General features: G+C 40.3%; 1 protein-coding gene across 1 annotated transcript in view; it reads right to left on the bottom strand.

The window, feature by feature from the left end:
• Window positions 1–318: 318 nt before the first annotated feature.
• The window catches only part of NUBPL (NUBP iron-sulfur cluster assembly factor, mitochondrial), a 139,212-nt gene continuing 119,095 nt past the window's right edge, over window positions 319–20,435 (bottom strand). The window contains exons 12-13 of the mRNA XM_067296710.1: window positions 6,513–6,563; window positions 319–736 (exon numbers count right to left, since the gene is read on the bottom strand). Of these exons, the coding sequence (XP_067152811.1) occupies window positions 6,543–6,563 (21 nt within the window). The 3' untranslated portion in view covers window positions 319–736; window positions 6,513–6,542. The remainder of the gene's footprint in view (window positions 737–6,512; window positions 6,564–20,435) is intronic.

Below are 20,435 nucleotides of genomic sequence, written 5' to 3'. Positions count from 1 at the left end.
TTTTTTCCCCTTTATCTGTGCTGTTATTCTCACACAAATGTAATTTCTATTTAATGATACCTTGGACAGCATGAGTACAATTCTGGCCAGGTTTGTTAAGTATGGGATATTATCAATGCAGAACACATTTGTCTTGCTTTGTTATATAATGTAGCAGAGTCACAGGTGGCAGCGGTCCAAGTCTGCACTCGAAGTTCAAGCTCTAACCTTGTCAGTAGGACACTACCTTAGTTTTCATCAAATACACATTAGTGAAACAACAGAAAACTTAGAATTTAATTCAAATTTTTTGAAGAATGAGCTATGTAAATAAACACAACAATAAACACAATCCAATAATGCTTTCGTAATAAGGTTGGAGGAACCAGCTCAAGCAGACAATGATTTTGACACCTACACTTTTAACATCTGCAGGGTGAACATTTCAAGTGAAAGTTACTGGAGAGAATGACATACAACATGGCTAATAGAAGTTTTTAACCAATTTCTGCTTCTTTATTTCAAGTGTGGCAGAATAACCATATAGTTTAAACAGGCTATAATGCTCTGGGTGATCTTGTGTCTACTGAGTCACTGCAAAAGAAAGGAAAACAAGAAAATGTTTGAAAAAAAAACACAGGCAAGCTCCTCAGCAAAGTTCTTCACACACAGCTGTTGCCAGATAACCATGGTCTGCTCACAACTGAGATTCAGAGGTATAGGTGGAAGAGATGTATTCTCTTAAAATTCTCCGTATCTTAAAAAAGAGAAAGGAAAGAGATTAACAAATATAATAAACAATTCCAAACAAAATTAAAATACATATGTTAAGCAGCTTTTCCTTTCTCATGGGGACAACTCAAAAACGCCTTTGCTCTGTCATCCAGACCACGGCACCCCTTCCAGAAGCAGGTAAGCCAAGGTGTCTGATCCCATATGAATGTCTGAGATTTGGGAGCAGAAACAACAAAAGATGAAAGTACAGATTTTTCCCTCATTATTTCTTGACATATGAACCCTATCTGGGAGTGATGTTGCTAAATGACTCAGCTCTTTATATAGGCAAGGACAACTGAGACCCAGGGTATTTCTTCACTGATACATGGTCAAGAATTAACTTCAGAGCTCTGGTTAAGACATGAGTAAAATGTCAGCGCCAGCTCCCTTCCAGGATTTTTTCTCCATCTCCCATTCAGAGCGGGGAAAACAGGAGAACTCTTGTGTGAAAATGAAGTTTAAAGAAATCAAACTTTTTATGCCATTGACAATTTCACTTTCTGCTGAAAAGTGAACTCTACCCATTCTTATTGTCATTTTTATTAAATTTATGTTGTTTTTAGGACACCATTCTTTTATTATTCCTGTTACTAGCCCAGGAACAAGCTGTACTTGTTCCCAGATTTGAATTTAAGATATCCCACAAATTTGTCCTTCTCTTGCATTTGAGAGTCTACAGACAACCATTCCTCCATTCATCGCCCCATGATGAAATCATCAATATTATCACAACTCCAATCAGATTTTCTGCATAGGAGGAGAGAGGTTAACATAAAAAAACAGATTCCAGAGAGCCAGATTTTGTGTGCTGCAAAAACCTGTTACTGACACACAGGAAAAAAACAGACAACACAAAACATCATGAACTAAACTTGACAGCAACAAAGCCTGCCCCCAACATTGATCTCATTAGCAAACAAGCAAATCTTCTTCACTGAGGCCTGGTTCAATGTCATCCCAAACTGCACAATATGTCTGATAAGATATTTAGTACATCTCAGACCCAGAGAAGAAGCAAAAACTAGTATTGCCATATTCATCTTCTCATCAGACATCAGATTTCAGTGAGGTACCGCAGATAAAACAGCTTAATTACAGATCACTTATTTCACAGTAGAAATCAGAACTGAAGTATATGCACAAGTAAAGAAACTTTCTGATCTTTTTTACAGTAGTGGTGAAATGTTCAGATTTGTCACATTTGGAGGCTTCAAATTAATGAGCAACAAGGTCACGACTGAATTGCCCCAAGCACCTCTCCTCATTTGCTTCCCTAAGTCTTTTATAGGCATCCCAGATTCAGGCATTACATGTGGTCCTGCTCTGCTCTAGATTTCAGTCCAAATTTCAAGGAGGACATCACAAGCAGGCATCATCATTAATGCAGCCGACAACTCTCTGGGAGTAAGAAAGCTCACTCAGGAAAGCTCAGTTGCCACTATGAAACCTTCCAGGTACTGGCACTTTCTGAGCCCATTAACAGGCATGCCATCAGGAGCCTAAGGAGAGCACCTGCCACAGGCTACCTATGACATACTAGGCTTTCCCAGCCTCCACATAGATTTCCACAGTTTTCTGACACCTCAGGATAGATGAGGAGAGAAAGTGGAGATGTGAAATGGGGGAAAAGTGACAGAGAAAAATGAAGGCTGATACAAACAAGACGAAAGATAAAAGGTGCCTCAAAGTTTATCCTGAAGCTTTACTGTAGGCCAAGAGAATTTTCTGTTCACCAGCGAAGCTGCATCACCTCAGCTCCTCGGGCTACTTTGAAATGATAAATCACATCATCAAACCCAAGTAAACTGCAAAAAAACTGGGCATTAAGTGCTGCAGAGAACAACCACTTCACTGTAAGGATCATGTGCAACTCAGGAAGGACTCTAGTTCCACCAAACCTGTCCCCACTTGCACATCTAAATTCCTAAATGTTTCCTAAATATTTATGCATCTAATGTATTTATTAAATATTTAGAATACTTAACTACAAGGTGGTGCTCATCTCCCAAAATCTGTCTGTATCATAAGCTCTTCCTTGCTCTCAGACACAAGAAGGAAGCATACAGAATGTGGATACTAGGTCTCAAAAGAATTAATATAAAATAAAGGTAGGGACAAAATCAGAAAAGCACTGAATGAGATACAGTTATGAAAGAACATCCATGCAACAAAAGGGTATATTTCTATAAATAGGTTATTAGTAAAAAGAAGGCCAAGGAAAGAGATGATTTGCTACTCATAGGAGAAGCGAGCTGTCAGCAGAAGATCCTAAAAAGGTCAAAGCATCTAATTCCTTTAGATGCAGTCAGTTGACTAATGCTATTGGTGCCAACAACACAGGGGTTAATATCTCTGCCTAGAAAAGGGAAAAGAGCATTAGAGATTAGTTGGATGTTTTCAGTTCACCTGGCCAGTGTGATTTCATCATAAGATACTTGAAGAAGCAGGTGAAATGATATCAGGAGCATTAGCTCCTGACATTATCTCTCAGAGCTCATAGATGGTGAGTTATGAGGTCCAGGAAAAGGAAAACAAGAGCAATATCGTGCTTTTGTTTAAAGGAGGCAAATGGAGGAGCTAGGAAATTTCAGACCAGTCAGCAAAATTTCAACTTATGGGGAAATATTGTAGCAGTAGCAGAATTTTGTAGCTATTATGGTGTAGAGTTATAAGGAAGAAAGTGTTAGTAGGGAGAGCTAATGCATTTTATTAAGCTAACTGATATAACTGTTAAAAAAATCAGAGCAGGCTTCTGCAGCAAAAAACACTTTATAGCAGTTAGACAAATATTCAAACAAATAAACAAACTACTTCTAACTACTCAGGAAAAAAAAGAGAGAGAAAGAGAGACAGAGACAGAGAGAGAGGTGAGTAAAAGCCAGTATGGATTTGTCAAGAACAAGTCATGTCAAACTATTGTAATTTCCTTCTCTGACAAAGAAACAGACATGGTAGGTAGAAAAGAGGAAGTGCATGTCATATATCTTGACTTATTAAGGCTCTTAATGCTGTCTTGCATGACATTCTCACAAGCAGTCTAGGGAAATACAGCCTAGATGAAACTATTAAAAGATGGGTGCAGAACTGGCTGGAAAAATATATACTTAAAACCATCAGTATCTCACTGTCAAAATGGAAGGAGATAGAGGTTGGGTAGCGAGGTTTGCAGGGGTCTGCCTGGGTCCATGCCTACTGAATATTTTCATTAACAACCTGAATGATGGGATATAAAGTACGTTTATTACATCTGCAGATGACAAGAAGCTAACAGGCCACAGGCAATTTGGAGGACAGAAGGAGAATTGAAAGGACCCAAACCACAATCAACCTACCTTGCTCACGAAGCTCACTCACCACTCTAAAAATGTTGACATCTTCAACATCACCCTGTCCCGGGACTTAGCATATCATTATGGCAGAGAGCGAGAATGAAGAGCAATTTTTTAGACTAGAGTTACATGTTTTAAGTTAGTTTAGGTTAAGAGATACCTGTATTGGGAGCACTGTAGGAGGCAGAGAAACAGTAGATAGATGTTGTGTAGCTAGTCTTCGGGAAGATAGACATGAGCGTCTGAGTTCAGCTGGATAGAGCCCAGACCATGCAGCTAAGCAGGACAGAGGAAAAGGCCAGACACAGGTACAGGCAGCAAATCACTGTGTCCGTAGTTAACTACGCCATCCCATACAGTTGCCTAGGAGTATACCAGTGTGGCTATAACAGGAGATTGACAGGACACACGATTCATGTACTTCAGACTCAGGCCTGTCCCCTGTAGACATACATCTGGCTAAATACCCCTTCCTTTCCGGTCTGCCTGCACACTGCCAGGTGCATCAGGGCAAACAGGTCCTTCTCATCCACCCATGTGCATCAGCCACTCATCAGCCTAAATGATCCTGAGGATATCTGTGGAAAAGTTCATGGAGAAGTCCATCACTTTCCCCCATGGCTTGATGCAAGAACCAGACCCTGGTTTGGGCTCCAGGGTCTCTGGAGGAAGTCACCAGGACCTACAGGGCAATCAGTAAGCCCTGTATAGTCAGCAGTGACCTTGTGCCATGAATGCTTTTTGGGAAAACCTACCACTCATCAATATTTGTACAAGGTTCATGGCGCCCATTTCTGGTGCTGCAGTCTGCTCACAATCTGCCTGGTCTCAGCATAAATTTCAGCCAAGAAAATCCCTGGCTGGCTCCTGTGTAAGCAATACTGAAGCCTTCTTTTCTCTTTTTCTGCCTGCATTTATTATCTTTTCCTAAGCCGTAGAAACACAGGCTCCATAGGTGTCTTTCCTGCTCTTCCTTGCTCTCATGTCTTCTGTTCCCTGCCAGGGTGCCATGTGGCTGGCAGCTCCCTGGGGCCGGTACCGGTGCTGTGGGGGCTCCCGGCGGCAGCAGGGCTGGGCCTTACTGCCAGGGTGCATCCAACCACTCCAAGGGAGCAGGGCACCGGGGGCAGCTGGGGCAGCCCCAGCCCCAGGCACAGGGCACCGCTGCTGGACCCGGCACTGCTGCAGCATTGTGGGGCAGGGACTGACAGCCCAGAGCTCGGCTGGGCTGAAGTGGGGCCAGGGCTGGGCAGTGGGGGGAGGCCGCGCGGTGGGCATGGACAGGCAGGGCTGGTGGTGCCCAGGGCCTGGACACTCCCTTTCCTCTCTGCAGGGGCTGTGGTGCTCTGGTGAAAGGGAGACAGGGCTGCGTACAGGGCCTGGACTCTGGAGGGGCACACTGCCACGGTGCCTTTCCTGTTGGATCTAGGCACATCTCCCAGGACCACTGCAAACAGCTCCAGATGAATGTGGATGGCAGCCTTTGCTGGAGCAGGCCTCCAGCATGGTCTGGCTGTAACCTCGGCCCTTTGGTGGGTCCAGTGCTCAGGTCACAGAGGCGATAGGAACTGAGGCACTGAGGTGCGAGAGCTGGCTTGGACACTAGGGCAAAGGTCTCTGGCTCCCTCTCAGTTTTGACACTGTCTTGTAAAGGTAAGAAAGATATAACCACCATGAGCAAGGTGAATTCATGGTGGCCCAGCAGCACAATCTGCGAAGACTGCATCCCATTCATGCTCCTGATTACAGGATGGCAATCTTTGAAACTGCTCCATGGTTTGGGAGTATGACAGGGCTGCTGTGACTCTCCGTTTGCTTATGTTGCGTCTGAGAACAATTTCACACTACATTACATGGAGACTCATGGAAGTCCTGCTGGTGGATTCATATATAACTCCTGGGATTTGAGGCACAGCTTTATTTTAGTTACATCCACACTCCTGCTTGCAAATGATACATAGAGTCAAAATTGCAGGGACTCCCCCCACAAAGTACAAGTTAGAACCTTCACCTCCTCTCCTTAATATTTTAAATAATCCAGTGAAAATGTTGCTGTTGTCTGACTGACCAAAATACCTGTCTTTACAGTCACCAGTCAGGAGGACTGGTGGGGTGGAGAGATATTGCAAAAAGCCACTGACAAGGTACATGTTGATATCCTAATAATCTGCATTACCTTCTGAAATCACATACTATGCACAGTAAAAACTATCAGTGCAGAAATTATTACCAAAGTTAAGAGGCAATCCCTGAAAAACACTATTCATTTAATAGCAGACTACTGGATAAATCTCAAAGTTGGAGGAGGAATAGCTGTAGTTCACACCACTCTTGTATAAAGTGACACAGATTTATAACCCACAGGATGAGAAATTTTGTGTCCTACACAGACCAAGTCCTGCTATGTATAATTTGGCTTTGACTCACCTCTTGGCCAAGGAAAAATAGTTTGTGGCTCTATTCTGACAGGGAAAACCACTGCAAAGGAAAGGGAAATGGTAAAATGAAAAAATAAACAAGCAGAAAAGTCAAACAACTATATTCATAGTGGTCATTTTTGCTGTCCTATCACGTGGTATGATGGAGCCCTTTGTTAGAACCTGAATAGCAAAGAATATACTGCAAAACTAACAGCTCATGTGCTCTTATATATGCAAAAACATAGAACCAACACTTTAAAATATTTTTATTCATCTACCAAAAGTTATAACCCAGCCTCTGTTAACATCCAAGCTAGTTTCACTCACCAATATTTCAGCCGAATTTTAAAAGAGAAACAACACACAAAAAAAGTTTACCTCTCCTCAAACTCCTTCTTTGGCTGGAGATGCTTATCCTTAAACTGTACATCATTTTATTATGATTATTGAACTAGTGTGTTCTTCAGCACTTACTACCCAGAATTCTCTTGCTTTCCACAAATGAGCCATAAACATCAGTAACACGGACGTGCGCATTTCACACTAGATTTGGAGCAACAGAGCAAATGAATGAAGCTAATTAAGCTGCCCGTCTTATGATTGTTTTTACAGCTCACATCCAGCTGAGTTTACAGTGTAGCAGCAAGTAAAGGATATAACAACACATTTCACAAAGCCAATTTAAAAACGTAATTGGTTTAAGTCATTGTTGAAGCCAACAGGGGCACAAGTTTATAGTGCAATTGGTAACAGAGCACAAATATTGTTTGTATGGAAACTACTGTCCATTTAACTACATGGAAATTAGTATGTAGTGGCAGGATAACAACTCAGTGAGTACCATATCATTACAAGATTACAGCCTGCTGAACCACAAGGCAAGAATACAGGTTATATGCTAATTAGTTTTAGATCCACTGAAGGTAATTACACAGTAATCTCCACGTAGTTACATGGTGTTTAATAGGAAACCCTATTAACTAATCATATAATTAAAGAATAATTGTATGATACTCCTGCCCTGTGATGTCTGTGGTTGCCAGTTAAATTAAAACTGCTGGAATTTCGGAGTACAGACTGCTCCTGTTATCAGACGTTAGGGCAATACCATGCCTCTCAAGATGGCAAAATAGACAGGAAAACGTACCAAAAGTCAGAGTGCTTACTACTTTCTCAATACACAGAAAAATTTCCTCATACCCAGACCTGCTGTTCAGTTTCCATAAAATTACTAGAAAATATTTTTTGACTTTGTCCTCACTTGATTTTTCTTTCCTTTTTTTTCCACACTTTTCTCTATAATTTTAGTTTCCGTAGCCTCTCGACCACTGCCATCTTGTCCTCTTTTCTTCCAGCATATTTAAGCCAGCACTGAGTCACCTGTACCTCCTCCACCTTTACTTGCTCAGAATTTCTTTTCCTTTCTTCCTCTCATAAACTTTTCAGTAATTTTAATCCTTTTTTTTGCGGTGAAAACTTTATCGACATTTCTTTTTCCTTAATTTATTTTTTCCTTTCCCCTCTTCTGCTTTCTTTCTCTATTAACTCTCTTTGTCACCTGTCCTTTCTGCAGAGGCCACTGCCATGCAAGTAATAAATAAGAGTTACTGAAACTCTCCCCTCAAACTTTCCAAAACCAGGACTGAAGCCAGCCCTTTTCCTTCCATTAGCCAGGCATCCTCTCTTAGCAGAAGTCACTTGCTGCTGCTGCACTCTTTTCTCCACGCTGATAGATACTTGGACAACATTTCTAACAATTCATAAACAGGTAACACCACAGAAAAGTTGCACAGCCCAACCATTTGGAAAGAGGAGGTCAAGCAAGGCAAAGCAGCACACAAAGCTGGTCAGAATTCAAAATGTCTCATCTATTGCAAAAATTGCTTCATTCCAAAATGGAATGAAAAATGGGAATTTCCCACTAAACAGCATTAAAATCCAGTGAATCAAAATATTTCATTCTTGTTTTCTTTTTTTTTTATTCTTCATTCCATTTTATATCAGCCAAAATTAGGGTTATATAACAGTATAATCTACAGCAAAAAAGTGCAACCCTCCCCCCACCTCAAATTGATGTCCCTTGCACAACTCAGTTTCAAGAAATTAGCATTTATCAAAAGAAAAAGGTCTGTCCCAAGTTTCCAATTGTATGTAGTACTGAGTCATAGGCCAGCTTCTGGGGCTTCCCTAGCCTGTTGGCTATGCAGAAATCTCCATTCAAAAATGCAAAAGCAAATGAAACATCAGACTAATAAACTGCTAAGAGAACAATGCACAATCATCCATCATACCGTGAACCACAAAAGGACTATGCATTCTGCCTGATTTTAAAATATCAAGTCCTATTCACTGCCCTGCTGAAGCCCAAGCCCCCCAGGACAGAAGGAAATGCCTTTTTTTTTTTTTTTTGACAGACCTCATTCTGCCTGACCAGAGTACAGCTCTGAAACTGGGTACTGCTCCATCCTCAGCAAGTGAAAACAAAATAAAGATGGGGAAGAGTGCTGAAGGGAAGGGAAGATCCTGCAGGCTTCATTGCAGTAGAGCCCCACAAAAAAGTGAAACTAGAGGTCATTGTAATGTTATAGGAACATCTATATTTATATTGAGCTTATAATACCGTCCATAAAAATGTGCTAGACAAACGAAAGCAAAGGTGATGATTGATAGGATGATTCCATATGAGCAATGACAATGTAATGCCCTGTTCTCACCTTTTACATTATTTCGTATTTGCTCACCTTCTGCTGCTTATAGAGATATAGAGCTGGATTTGTTCAGCAATAACCAAGGGCTTTGGGGAGCCTGTTGTTACCCTTCACCTGCCCACTGCAGCCTGAAGAGTGAGCTGCTGAAAGCCCAGCTGAGTGCCTGGAAAATACTTTAATTTGGTGCTTCTAGTCTGCTGGATTTCTCTGACACCTTGGTGGGAGATACAGCTGCTTCTGTCCTCCCACCTGAAGAAGTTCAAGGAAGCATGACAGATTGGATCCATCCCACTGTGCCAGTGAATTAGTGATGCTAAGATATATTGTTCCTTTCAGTAAAGTCGGCCCATACCTTTTAATTGTGCAGCAGGATACTGCTATGTCTGTAAAGTTTAAAGGTAAAGGTGGCGTCTTTTGTTAGACTAATTGGTACAGCTGGAAAGGTTGGACAAGCTTTTGGGTTTCTTCAGTTCTACAACAGCATTGCAACATTGGTATATTGAAGCTCCATAATGAAGCTTCTGTTTCCAACCCAAAGGCAAGTTCATGGGCTTGAAAGCTTGATCAGTTTTTTTCAATTCTACTGGCTGATCTCATGAAAGATACTCTCTCCACCTGCAAACCTCACCATGCTTATAATGTTAGACCATCATCAGCCACAAAGTACTACCTGTACCACAAACAGCCTCATAATGCACCACTCTTAGCTCTTGATGTAGTGTGTGCAGGTTGGTACCTCCCAGGGCTGAAGCTCCTTGGGTCCACCCCACTGGAAATTATGGGCCGTGGGGGTAGGGCTCTGTACTGTATGTTAGGGCCTCATACTCATAGCATCACACTGTTAGCACCCCAGAAGATATCATGTGCCCTAACTAAAGAATTGGGGGCGGAGGGGTCTTCATTTCTTTTTTATCTTACTTTATGTGCATTTCACTCCCACAGCTCCCAGTATAACCCTCTGAAATGCAAGTTCAGAGGCTATTTTGAAACTAAAGGGAAGGCGGGAGGAGGGGGAAGAGTGACAATTAAATGCTTTCATGGCCATTTCCACCTCAGAATTGGAAGGGAAGGGAGGTTGTGTGTAAGCCATGCAAAGTAACTCCCAAGTCTCTGAGCGGGTTTCACTTCCTGGATCTCTGAGCACCTGATGATGGCTCAGAGAGAAGAAAACAAAGCGTGTACCCTGTCTGGAGAGTTCCCTGAAAAGGGATGTGACACTGAACAATTACGTCTGATTGTGAGGCATTTTGGCACCGAAACAAGTCTGCTGGGCCAGCATATTCACACTACAGAGCAGTTCACACGTGTTCAGAATTAAATGGGCAGCTTGCTAACTAATAGTCCCCCTCAGAGCAGGGGAGCATATTTGCATGTGGACTTGGCATGCAGGTTAGTCATTGCTGACTCAAATGACCGGACAATTAAGTAAAACTAAGCAGCAAGCACAAGTAGCTTGCAATATTACTTCATTTTAGAGATAATAATAAAGACTTATTAATAGCAACAATTACTACAGTAAAAGAGTTTATGAACTTCTCTTTCTTCTACATGCTAAAAATTTATATACTGTGCTGATACTGAGACTTTTCAGAAATTCAGTTCCATTTATTAGCATACAGAAATACACTTCCAAAGCAGATTCTTGGATCTGAGTAACCCTTTCCCTGAATGCCCAGAACAGCCCTTCAGTATTCCACAAAGAAAAGTTCATCTGTCTGCCTGTCTGTCTGCCAGTCCCAAAAGGAAAAATACCAACAAAGTTCAGCAGTTGCTGGAAGCCTGCAAAACTTAGGCAAAGGGAAGAGGATAAAAGACATGATTCTCCCCATCACTACTTTTCTCTCCACCAGGGGTTGGGAGCTTCACCACCCAGTCTCATAAGACCCATTTCTGCCCCAAAGCCGTTGCAGCAGGACCTTCTTTCTCCTCAGCAGTTGCAGCTTTCAGAAGCAGTGGAGCTGCTTGATAATGCCATGGGCCTACTACCCCCACAGAGACGTGCGAGTGAGCTGAAGAGGGGAGAAGTATTGCTCCTTGCAAATACCGAGCCAGTGGCTCCCCTAGCTCCCAAAACAACTTTTACTCACTGATCTGATCAGTATTTCAAATATCCATTATCTCACATTTTATTAAATGATTACAAAATCCCCAGAAACCCTGGGGGTACTGTGACTAAGGAATATCATGGGATTGCTGATATGGAACACGTACTAAAACTAAAGTACAAAACTAAACATACCAAAGCCTAATGAAAATGGGAACAGGCCAGTCATTTGAAAGAAGAATTTGAATTCTAAGTCCAACTGTGTGAATGGTCAGTCACTCTGGGATTTCAGGGCAGAAGAGCTTTATGACCATGTGAACAGTATAGGAACCTGAAGGTAAACTTTAAGAACTGTCATTTACCACAGGCAGCTTTTTGGGTCAGACTGCTAAATTTATATAGCAGACATGCTGATCGGTCTTGGCAGCTGTGATCAGCTGATTTGACTTGGCCAAGAACACCAACCTTTGAGTGTTGAGTAGGCACCAGTTACTAATGTTCATGCTGCGAATATGCTTCCTTGCGTGTCTGGCTTTTCATCTCTCTTTCTCCATCCTGGATGGGGTATCGCACCTCCCTGCCCTTCACCCCACACAAAGGCTGTCGTCACTGAGGAGCCCTTCATGCTAGCCCTCTTTATCAGAGCAAGGAAGAAGAAAGTGAGCAGAAGTATAAATAGGAAAGCATTTCATGTGCAGAAGAACCCTGGACAGAAAGTCAAAAGAAGTAAATTCATATGAATGTCACTCCTTCACCTCTCAGGGTGCTTATGCACATTTGAGACAGTGCCTGAATCTGAGAACATTAGGAGCACTGTCAAGATGAATGATTCTAAGAGAAGATACAAAGCTCAGCAGAATTTCTTAGTTTTTAATTAAATTTTAACTTTTTACTTTAAAAAATTTATAAACGCAGCAGAACTGGGGAAACAAAGGCAGAGAGCCTGTGGATATACGGGGAGCCAGTCTAGCAGGAAGCAGGACTTTGAGTAAAAGGCACTGCAGGCATGGGAAGAAAACAACAGTGGGAATTGGAGGAGCAAAGAGGGAATAGGAGGTAGGATTAGCCCTATTTACAATCTCATTCACCCACTGACCACAGCAGTTGCACTAAAATAGGGCTACAGAAGGCTTAGCCTTTACATCAGTACCTAAGCAATAACTTAATAGTAGTGGATTTTTGCCCTATGTCTCCAGTACCTGAAATTTTGTCAACTTTCACAATTTCATTAACTAACTCATAATTTTTCCCCTTATACTGGAGTATGTATATAAAACTTTGGGAGTTTTATATGTTGTCTTTCACTAAAACAAAACAGTAAGGTTCTGGTCTCCACAGTTGCAGACAGAAGCTTGTGAATACAGGCTCAAAAACCAGAAGGCAAATAAAAAGCTTTATTCTTTTTTCTTTTTTTATTCTCCCTAAACAGGTCATGAGTTTTGTGCAGCCCAATGGTTTGCAAACTCAGGTTTGGCATTACTGAACTTGGGATCACTCTGTGTCAATATTAGTTCTTGGCTTTCTGTTCTCACCTTCACTTTTGTTTCCCTGGGACTGGAGGTCACATCAGGAAATATAAAACAAGTGTTTTAAAATATTAACCTTTTTGAAAACTTATGCTCACTTTATTTTAGCAATTCTGACCTCTTTTTTTTCCCCTGGAAAAAAAGCCAGAAAAGGCCAGCAGTGACAGAATTCTAACTTCACAGCATCGGCTGGTGCCAGCTGAAGTCTGTGAGGGTTATCTGAAAGCTGTCATAGGAGAGGAACCTTTTGGTTCCCAAAGTCATCCGGTTTCAAGCTGGATAAAACAGTGTTTTGCACTTCCCTGTAATTTCTCATTTCTTCCTTAGCTTCAATTGTTCCAGCTTGTGCAATGACCCCAAGCACTCGCACAGTCCGATCCTTTGTCAGTCACTCATATCACCAGTTTGATAACGTTCTCTCTACAATGCCGTTTAAAAGAGTAGGTCTGAGAAGAGACTTCAGGATTTAAAATTCTCCATTAATTCACATTGTGCAGAAAAATCAATGCTCAGCAAATGTCCAGAAGCCCTGACAGGCCACATACAGATCACCAGAAAAATCTAGAGGACTAGATTGTTGCAGGGTAAGGCCATCATTCTCATGTGAAATCATAAAGCAAAACTGGGTACTGTTTTTGCTTCTTTAAATTATTCACAGTCAATGTGACTTTCTAGGGTTGGGTTCCCTGTTCAGTGATTCACTGTCTCATTGTATTGAAAGGATGTTTTCCTTTGACCTTTGGAAAGTTTCTCCTTTTCTGCTGTACCTGATACCTTGATAGAAGATATAGATGTCTACAGCAGATACAAAGAGAAAAAAATTCAACCCCCAAACTATTTTCTCCCTTGTCAAAAATGAAAAAAACCTTCCCTCCCAAACATAAATTCTTAACGCTTTCTACAAAAAATAATAATTTATTAAGCAGCATGTGCTTATTAATAAATTGCAAGGCAAACATGTAAAGTCACTTCCAATGTGTTGTTGAAGTTGTTTATGCTAATAAGCAAAAACAGAAGCATTTTTAGACCTTGTTTGCATGGGGAAAATACTAGACTAAGGCTGTTCCAAGCAATTTTGAAATAGAAGTGATGGATAGTTACCTATTGTTCTTAAAGAAAATCTAGCAGTATTTGTCTATGTACACTGAAGATGACCTTCCTCTTCAGAAGCGATTTCCACTCATTCTTTTCCAAACCAATAGCTTGCGACCTCCCTATTCTATAAAATACCCAGCATTTCCACTCTTTTATAAGAATCATATCTAGGCAGTTTAGTTGGATATAAATAAGACTATTTTAATAGAAAAAGTATTTTAATTGTTCTGTGAAAGCAATATTAAATCACAAACTTTTTCTTCTTCACTATCTCTGGTATAACAGAAAGAGTAAGTGAGCATCCAATCAAACAGGAAGTTGCCATCATAACAGTGATGCTGAGAAGAGAAGAGGCTCCTATCTGCAGGAACAGGAAAATCGCATTCTTCAAAAGTGTTGAGGTAGGCTCTTCATTTGGTTATTTTAGAGTAAAAGCTGAAGAAGATAGCACTTATCTTACTGCTCTTTGGAAAAACATTTTGTTCCACAAAACACAGGGTTACTATAGAGGAGTGTGAGGTACAGCAGGAACTTCCACTGCACGCAGGTGGAAGCAATGACTTTGGCAATACTTAATTACTGGCATTTTACATGGATATTTACAGTCAGGCGTATACGCAAGGTAAATATGAAAGCATCCAGGTTTTAGGTGGAATATTATTAGGCACAATACAAAAATAAATGTAGCAAGTGATGCGTCCTTATACAAAAGTAGCTGCACAAACACCTTATAGTTTTATGCTGAAGCTATAGCCGCAGAGGAATCTAAAGGGTAAAAGCTTCCAGATACTTTTGATAGCACGGTTTACATCCCTTTATAAAGATAGGTTTACATCTCTTCGTAGGCATTCAGTTAGTTCAGACCTTTTTGTTCCCTAGAGCAGGCTTTCTTTTGTATGCCAAGTTTAAGTATGTGGGTATTAAGTATGTGGGTAGAAATATACCTTCAAGGTATGAAGGCATCAAGTATTTGGGATGCAAATGAAAATGATATCTTTGCACAAACTGTAGTTTAAGATAGTTGTGTCAGAGACTGAAATCATTCTGTTGCTTCTGTTGCTTCTGTATGTTTTTGTAACGGTACAAAATTGGGCTAAAGCCCAGTTTTCCTTCTGCTGGTGACAGCTACCTAATTCCAAGCAGTGATCTATGCCATCTCCTTGTTTTTTATTTTAGCAATATAACATAGAGTGGATTTCTGATATGACATGTCTCCCAAGGCACAGAGAGAAGTTTCCTTGCCTCTTCTGTTAACAGTTGGGACAAATCTTTATTTGTTTTGTAGATTTCAGGGGAAGACTCCAGGGGCATCTGATCAAGCTATACCAAAACTGGACAAAAGCACAGAGGTTGCAAGGTAGGTCTCTTATTCAGTACATATTGTGTTACTTTACCTTACCACACTAATTGCATTTTAAAAGGGGGGAGGAGGATTGCTCCTTTTTCTTTTTTAATCTAAATATTCTACAATATTCTATAATAAACTAGAGTAATATAATGTTGATAGAAATTTTAAATTGCAGCAGATCTTGAAATTTAAATCATATGCTTTTAGAAGGAAACATTAGAAAAACATAGTCACAATCAATTATGCTTTGATTTAGAAGCAATTATATCTGGCATACATCCTATTATTTTGTATTTAGCAAAATATCTGAAGCAATTGCATACCTATTTGTTTTTATCATAGCATTTCAAATTCCTGCACATAACAGGAACTACAGAAATAATTTTAAAAATAACCTGGTATATGACATACTAAAATTTAGAATGGAAATCAGTATGGAATACAGTTGTAATTCATTCAATTTTGAAAATTAAAGCCTTAATATCAGCAATTCTGCTTGATAAGGTAAAAAAAAGATGTGTATATATTTTAGAAGAATAAATAAATGTCTTAAAAAAAAAAGCTTCTTTTAACATATTCTATGGACAGGCATTACATATTAAATTAACAAGGAACATTTTTCTTCATATGTGTCATGAAGACATAGCCAAGAAATATGCATATTTTCTTGTAAGGAACTAAATAATGGCATCTACCTCAAATGAATATATTGCTTCAGTCAGCCCATTCTGCAAGTCATCACCCAAACGTTGCTGCCGGCTCCAGAGCCTCCTGCTATCTGGAACGTGGAGGTAAGACCTTGCTCAGAATGTTCTCCATTGAGTAACTGAGTCTTTTAAAGAAAGTGGAAGAAGTAAGAACCAGGTGGTTTTATTTTTAAATGATGGAAAAGTCAATGAACAAAGTTATTGATTTTTGCAGGAGAAAGTTTTTGTGCAAAAAAGGGAGATAAAAATAGTGTTTATTTTTCTCATATCTGCTTCTCTGCAGATGCAGTTTACAAGCTTTGTGTGATAAATTGCAAAGGAATGGTTCAGCAGATATCTAACAAATATAATGTGAGCCCTTAATCCTATTAATTCAAATCAAAGATAATTAGATAATCATGAGATAAACCACTATGTGTTGTTTCATTCTTCTACAGGCATTTAAAGAAACAACCTTGCTGATGGAGCACAAGGATTATGGAAATGATAGTCAGAACAGGGAAAAACTGTCTGTGCAGAGCTGCTGAAGAGTTTAGCTCTCTGACTTTACTAAGACATGTAAAAGGTGAATCTACGTGACATAATAGCTAAAAATGTGTGATCTGTAAGCCCTTTGCAATGCAGAATGAACCAGAAGAGGAAAAACTGTCCTCAAGCCACCTCTTTTCTTTTAGATTACTGAAAGCTGTTATTTCATCCCCAAATGGAATAGCTAGATTAAAGCCATGAAAGGAAACACTCCATTGTTTTAGGAAATCATGGCAGGAAGGGTAATGGTGAACACAGTGATGGTGAGAAAAAAAAAAGCGATAACATTCTTCAGAAGAGAGGACCTAGATCAAGTATCTAAATTAGAGAATTATTGCATTAGTTGCACATGGGATAGCTTCCCTATAAAGCCACAACTCTACACTTCCTCTGCTCTCCCTCTTCCTCACCACTGGTGAAAAACACACTTCTGCAGGATATTCTTCTTTAAACAAAACCTGCAATTAGTTTGTAAACACACAGATTCGCATACCTACCTGTAAGTCCCTGTAATTTCACATAGACCCAGTAGTCCCCTTGGCTTTGTATGATGGACTTCATCTGTTGCTGAAAACTGTTACCACCTTTCCTTTCCATTGGCCGTGATATCTAACTTGGTTATGGTCTAATACGCGCTTTTCCAACCAATCCCAAAGGACAGGCTGTCAGTGCAGGACACAATGTAAAGGGGTTCAGCAACACCCAGACTTGATTTAGGAGCCTACAGAGGAGTAAAGGGGGAAATCCAATTATGAAGCAGCAGGGGTGGGCTGTGCCCTCACACCCGGTTCCTGAAGATGAGGTCCTTCTCGCTCAGCTTGCTGCTGAGCCCCAGGGCTGGCAGCCTGCTCCCACAGCCTGTGCTGTCTCCCACAGGGGGCTGGGAAAATTCCCACTACCCAGAAATATTAGGAAAGACAACTCCTCCTTGAAGCATCCTTTTATAGCTCTCATAGTGAAAACTAAAGGGACTGATTTTCCCTCAGAGTGAGCTGGCGCTTTGAGCCCCTGCAATGCAACGTAGGAGGTTGGACCAGGATTTATATTATAAACATCAGCATTTACAAAATGTTTTGCAGTTCATATGAGTGTCCGTTTAGCAGGACTGCTGTCAGAATCACTGCATCAGGCTGCAATAAGCCAGCAAATTGCTGTGCCCAAAGCAGAATAGCACTATGCCACACTTGCTTTGCATAAAGCTGGGGAAGTCAAGGATACTGCACAGCTGAAAAGTCAGCCTGGGTACCACAACAAATAGCATTGTTATGCCAAAATCTGGATCTGTTTTCAGAATGGGTGTTCCCCAGAAAGAAATGCTAGCCTATGGATGACTAACAGCTAAAAGCATGCTCAAACTGCATCTAAACTTCTGAAAGTGCCATTTACTGCTGTTGTCAAATCACTTGACATTGCTTACACCAAAACAACAGCTGAAAAAAATAATGACAAACACTGGTAACTAACAATTAATACAAGCTCCAGGATAAATTTGCTTTGACAGTATTTCTGTTCTTGTTGGAATCGCTGCTCTACAAGATCCTCTTCTCCTATTAGGTCATTAAAAGAGCACAAATGCTCAAACTTCTTCATGGTAAGCTGGACTGGAAGTGAGCCTGGCAGAGGTTTCCAGGGAATGGTGGTGAATCAGTTCAACTTTTGGGATGGCTTTCCCCTGCCTCCCCCATACATAAGCAAAGTTGTGCACCTCAGACTCGAGGTCTGTCAATGATTTTGCACCACTCACCCAAGTCAGCTGTCTTAAAGGACAAAATCAATGGAGGTCAATATTCTCCATCAGGAACAACTTTTTAGGCAATTTCAAGGGTTGAATCAATTTGTTTGTGTACAGTAACACCAATAAACTGATCTTAATCAAAACATAATAATCTTACTGAACAGTAAGACATGTGCTGATAGCAAATTTCACTGCTGCCTCTCTTGTCAAGAAGTAACTGGCCACCCACAGAGATAGTCATCTGGTTCTCCACAACACATCACAGGAGTGAAATGAATTCTTATTTACAACCAGGGAACAAGAAGTCACAAAATTTTTAATTTGTAATGAGACCACTACTCTTAAAACTTGGCTTTGAGAAGCAGATATCTTCTCAGCTTTTCTCTGCTACAATGCAAACAGCAAAATCACCTTCCTCACACGCTATGTTGGCCACTTCTCCTCCTCCTCTCCACCCAATTACTCATGTACCTGAATGCCAGGCTCTGACGTTTTACTTTTTAGGGGCATTAGTGGGATGAAAAGTTATGCTAGAGAGTACAGAGATTACACAAAATGTGCATTTCATATACCCCATCAGAAAGGGTATCACCAGTTTTCTGATTTTTGTTTCTTAGTTGAACTTATTAAACACTGTCACTTCTTTAAAAGAAAAAGAACAGTTTAAAGATTATGGATAACACACTGCCTTTCACAGGAACCTGGAAAACAGTAAAAGCATGTTAGTCAGAAATACCTTCACATTTTATTATGGTATTGCTTTACTAGCACATTTTAAAATTAAGTAAAGGTTATTTACAAAACATACAATTGGCTAAAAATAAAACAATCACACACACATTCCTTCCCATATTTTTATAGTAGAGCCCCAACAGAAGGCAGAAGAGATGCACTTTATGCATGAAAGCACAATGTGGTGTTTTCTTGTTATATATGCAGGGAAACAATTACCTATTCTACAAAGTGAGGTAGTAAGTAATAACTAGTAGCATCAATGATCAGTGCGCAGTAGGCAAACAGTATGATAACAAAAACATCAAGGACATTAGGGAAATAATATATTAAGGAATTAGGGATAAGGAAATAATATTAGAACATAAATGGGGAAAAACACTTATCTTTTATGACAGCAATAATACAAATAGCAAAGATATGGTTTATCAAAGCTATGTGACTTAAAACTCCTAATTTCCAATGCTGCAAGAAAGGGGTCTTCCTTGTGAAAAGGACAGAAAAAGAACAGTAGAGAGGTTCCAACTTTCCTCCAGGTTTCCTTTCTTACTAGTTCTACGTTCATACACAACATGGAAAGATGCTTCCTTTGTACCATATTACCGCCTCTCAATTATCTCGGTGTCCCAACAGGCCCAAATAACAAGGAGATTGAACAGTTCCCGATTCCACTCTTGCTCCCAGTGCCCACACAGCGCTCCTCCCAAAGGGATGGGGTTGCAAGGATAAAATGTCATTGCTAAAGGGTCATTCCTGGTGCAGTATTTTATCTGTAGTTCTTGTAAATGGTAACACTTACAAAATACTGGGTCATGCACTGCCTATAAATCACGCAGCATTACTGAAATGGAAAATAAATCAAAGCAATGATCATAGTCTGCAGTGATGATAATACAGACAGGTGCAATTTAAGATCATGATACTCAAGTATTACACACAGCTACTGTCCTTCTACAAAACAAAATACCAGCTACTAATAAACATTGACCAGTACCAGTCCTGGGCATGGATATTGCACAGTTTGATAAGAAGCACTGATACCTTGTAAATAGATTCTTATTTTCCTAGGGACAGTAGACCACATTGTGAAGAATAAACATTTCAGTGAGTCATTTCCCGTGTTAGGGAAATGTGAACATACAGTCTAAAGGTTTAAGGCTATGTTTTAGGGTGTGACTTTTGTCAATCTCAAATCACAGAATTAGTTTCGAATTCACCTTGGAGAGAAAACTGCTCTGGTACCACTTTAATGAAGCTGGCTCTTCTAATTTCTATGCATGCACATGCTCCATTGAAAATCTGTGTTCAACAGATATTTTTACTATACTTAATTGTAATAATTAAGTCACGTGCTTCTCAAGTGTCCTTTGCATTTTATCTGTCACAGTTTGTTATTGTTCCTTTACCAATGAAGATCAGGTTAATAAAGACATTTATACAGGAAAAAATGGAGTGTCACACTGGTTGTGCATTCACAAGATATGGTTAGCTATTGGTTAGGACAGTT

Source organism: Apteryx mantelli, chromosome 4 (genome assembly GCF_036417845.1).
Source record: "Apteryx mantelli isolate bAptMan1 chromosome 4, bAptMan1.hap1, whole genome shotgun sequence".
NCBI classification, from domain to species: Eukaryota; Metazoa; Chordata; class Aves; order Apterygiformes; family Apterygidae; genus Apteryx; species Apteryx mantelli.
This window is presented reverse-complemented; position numbering and strand designations above follow the sequence as displayed.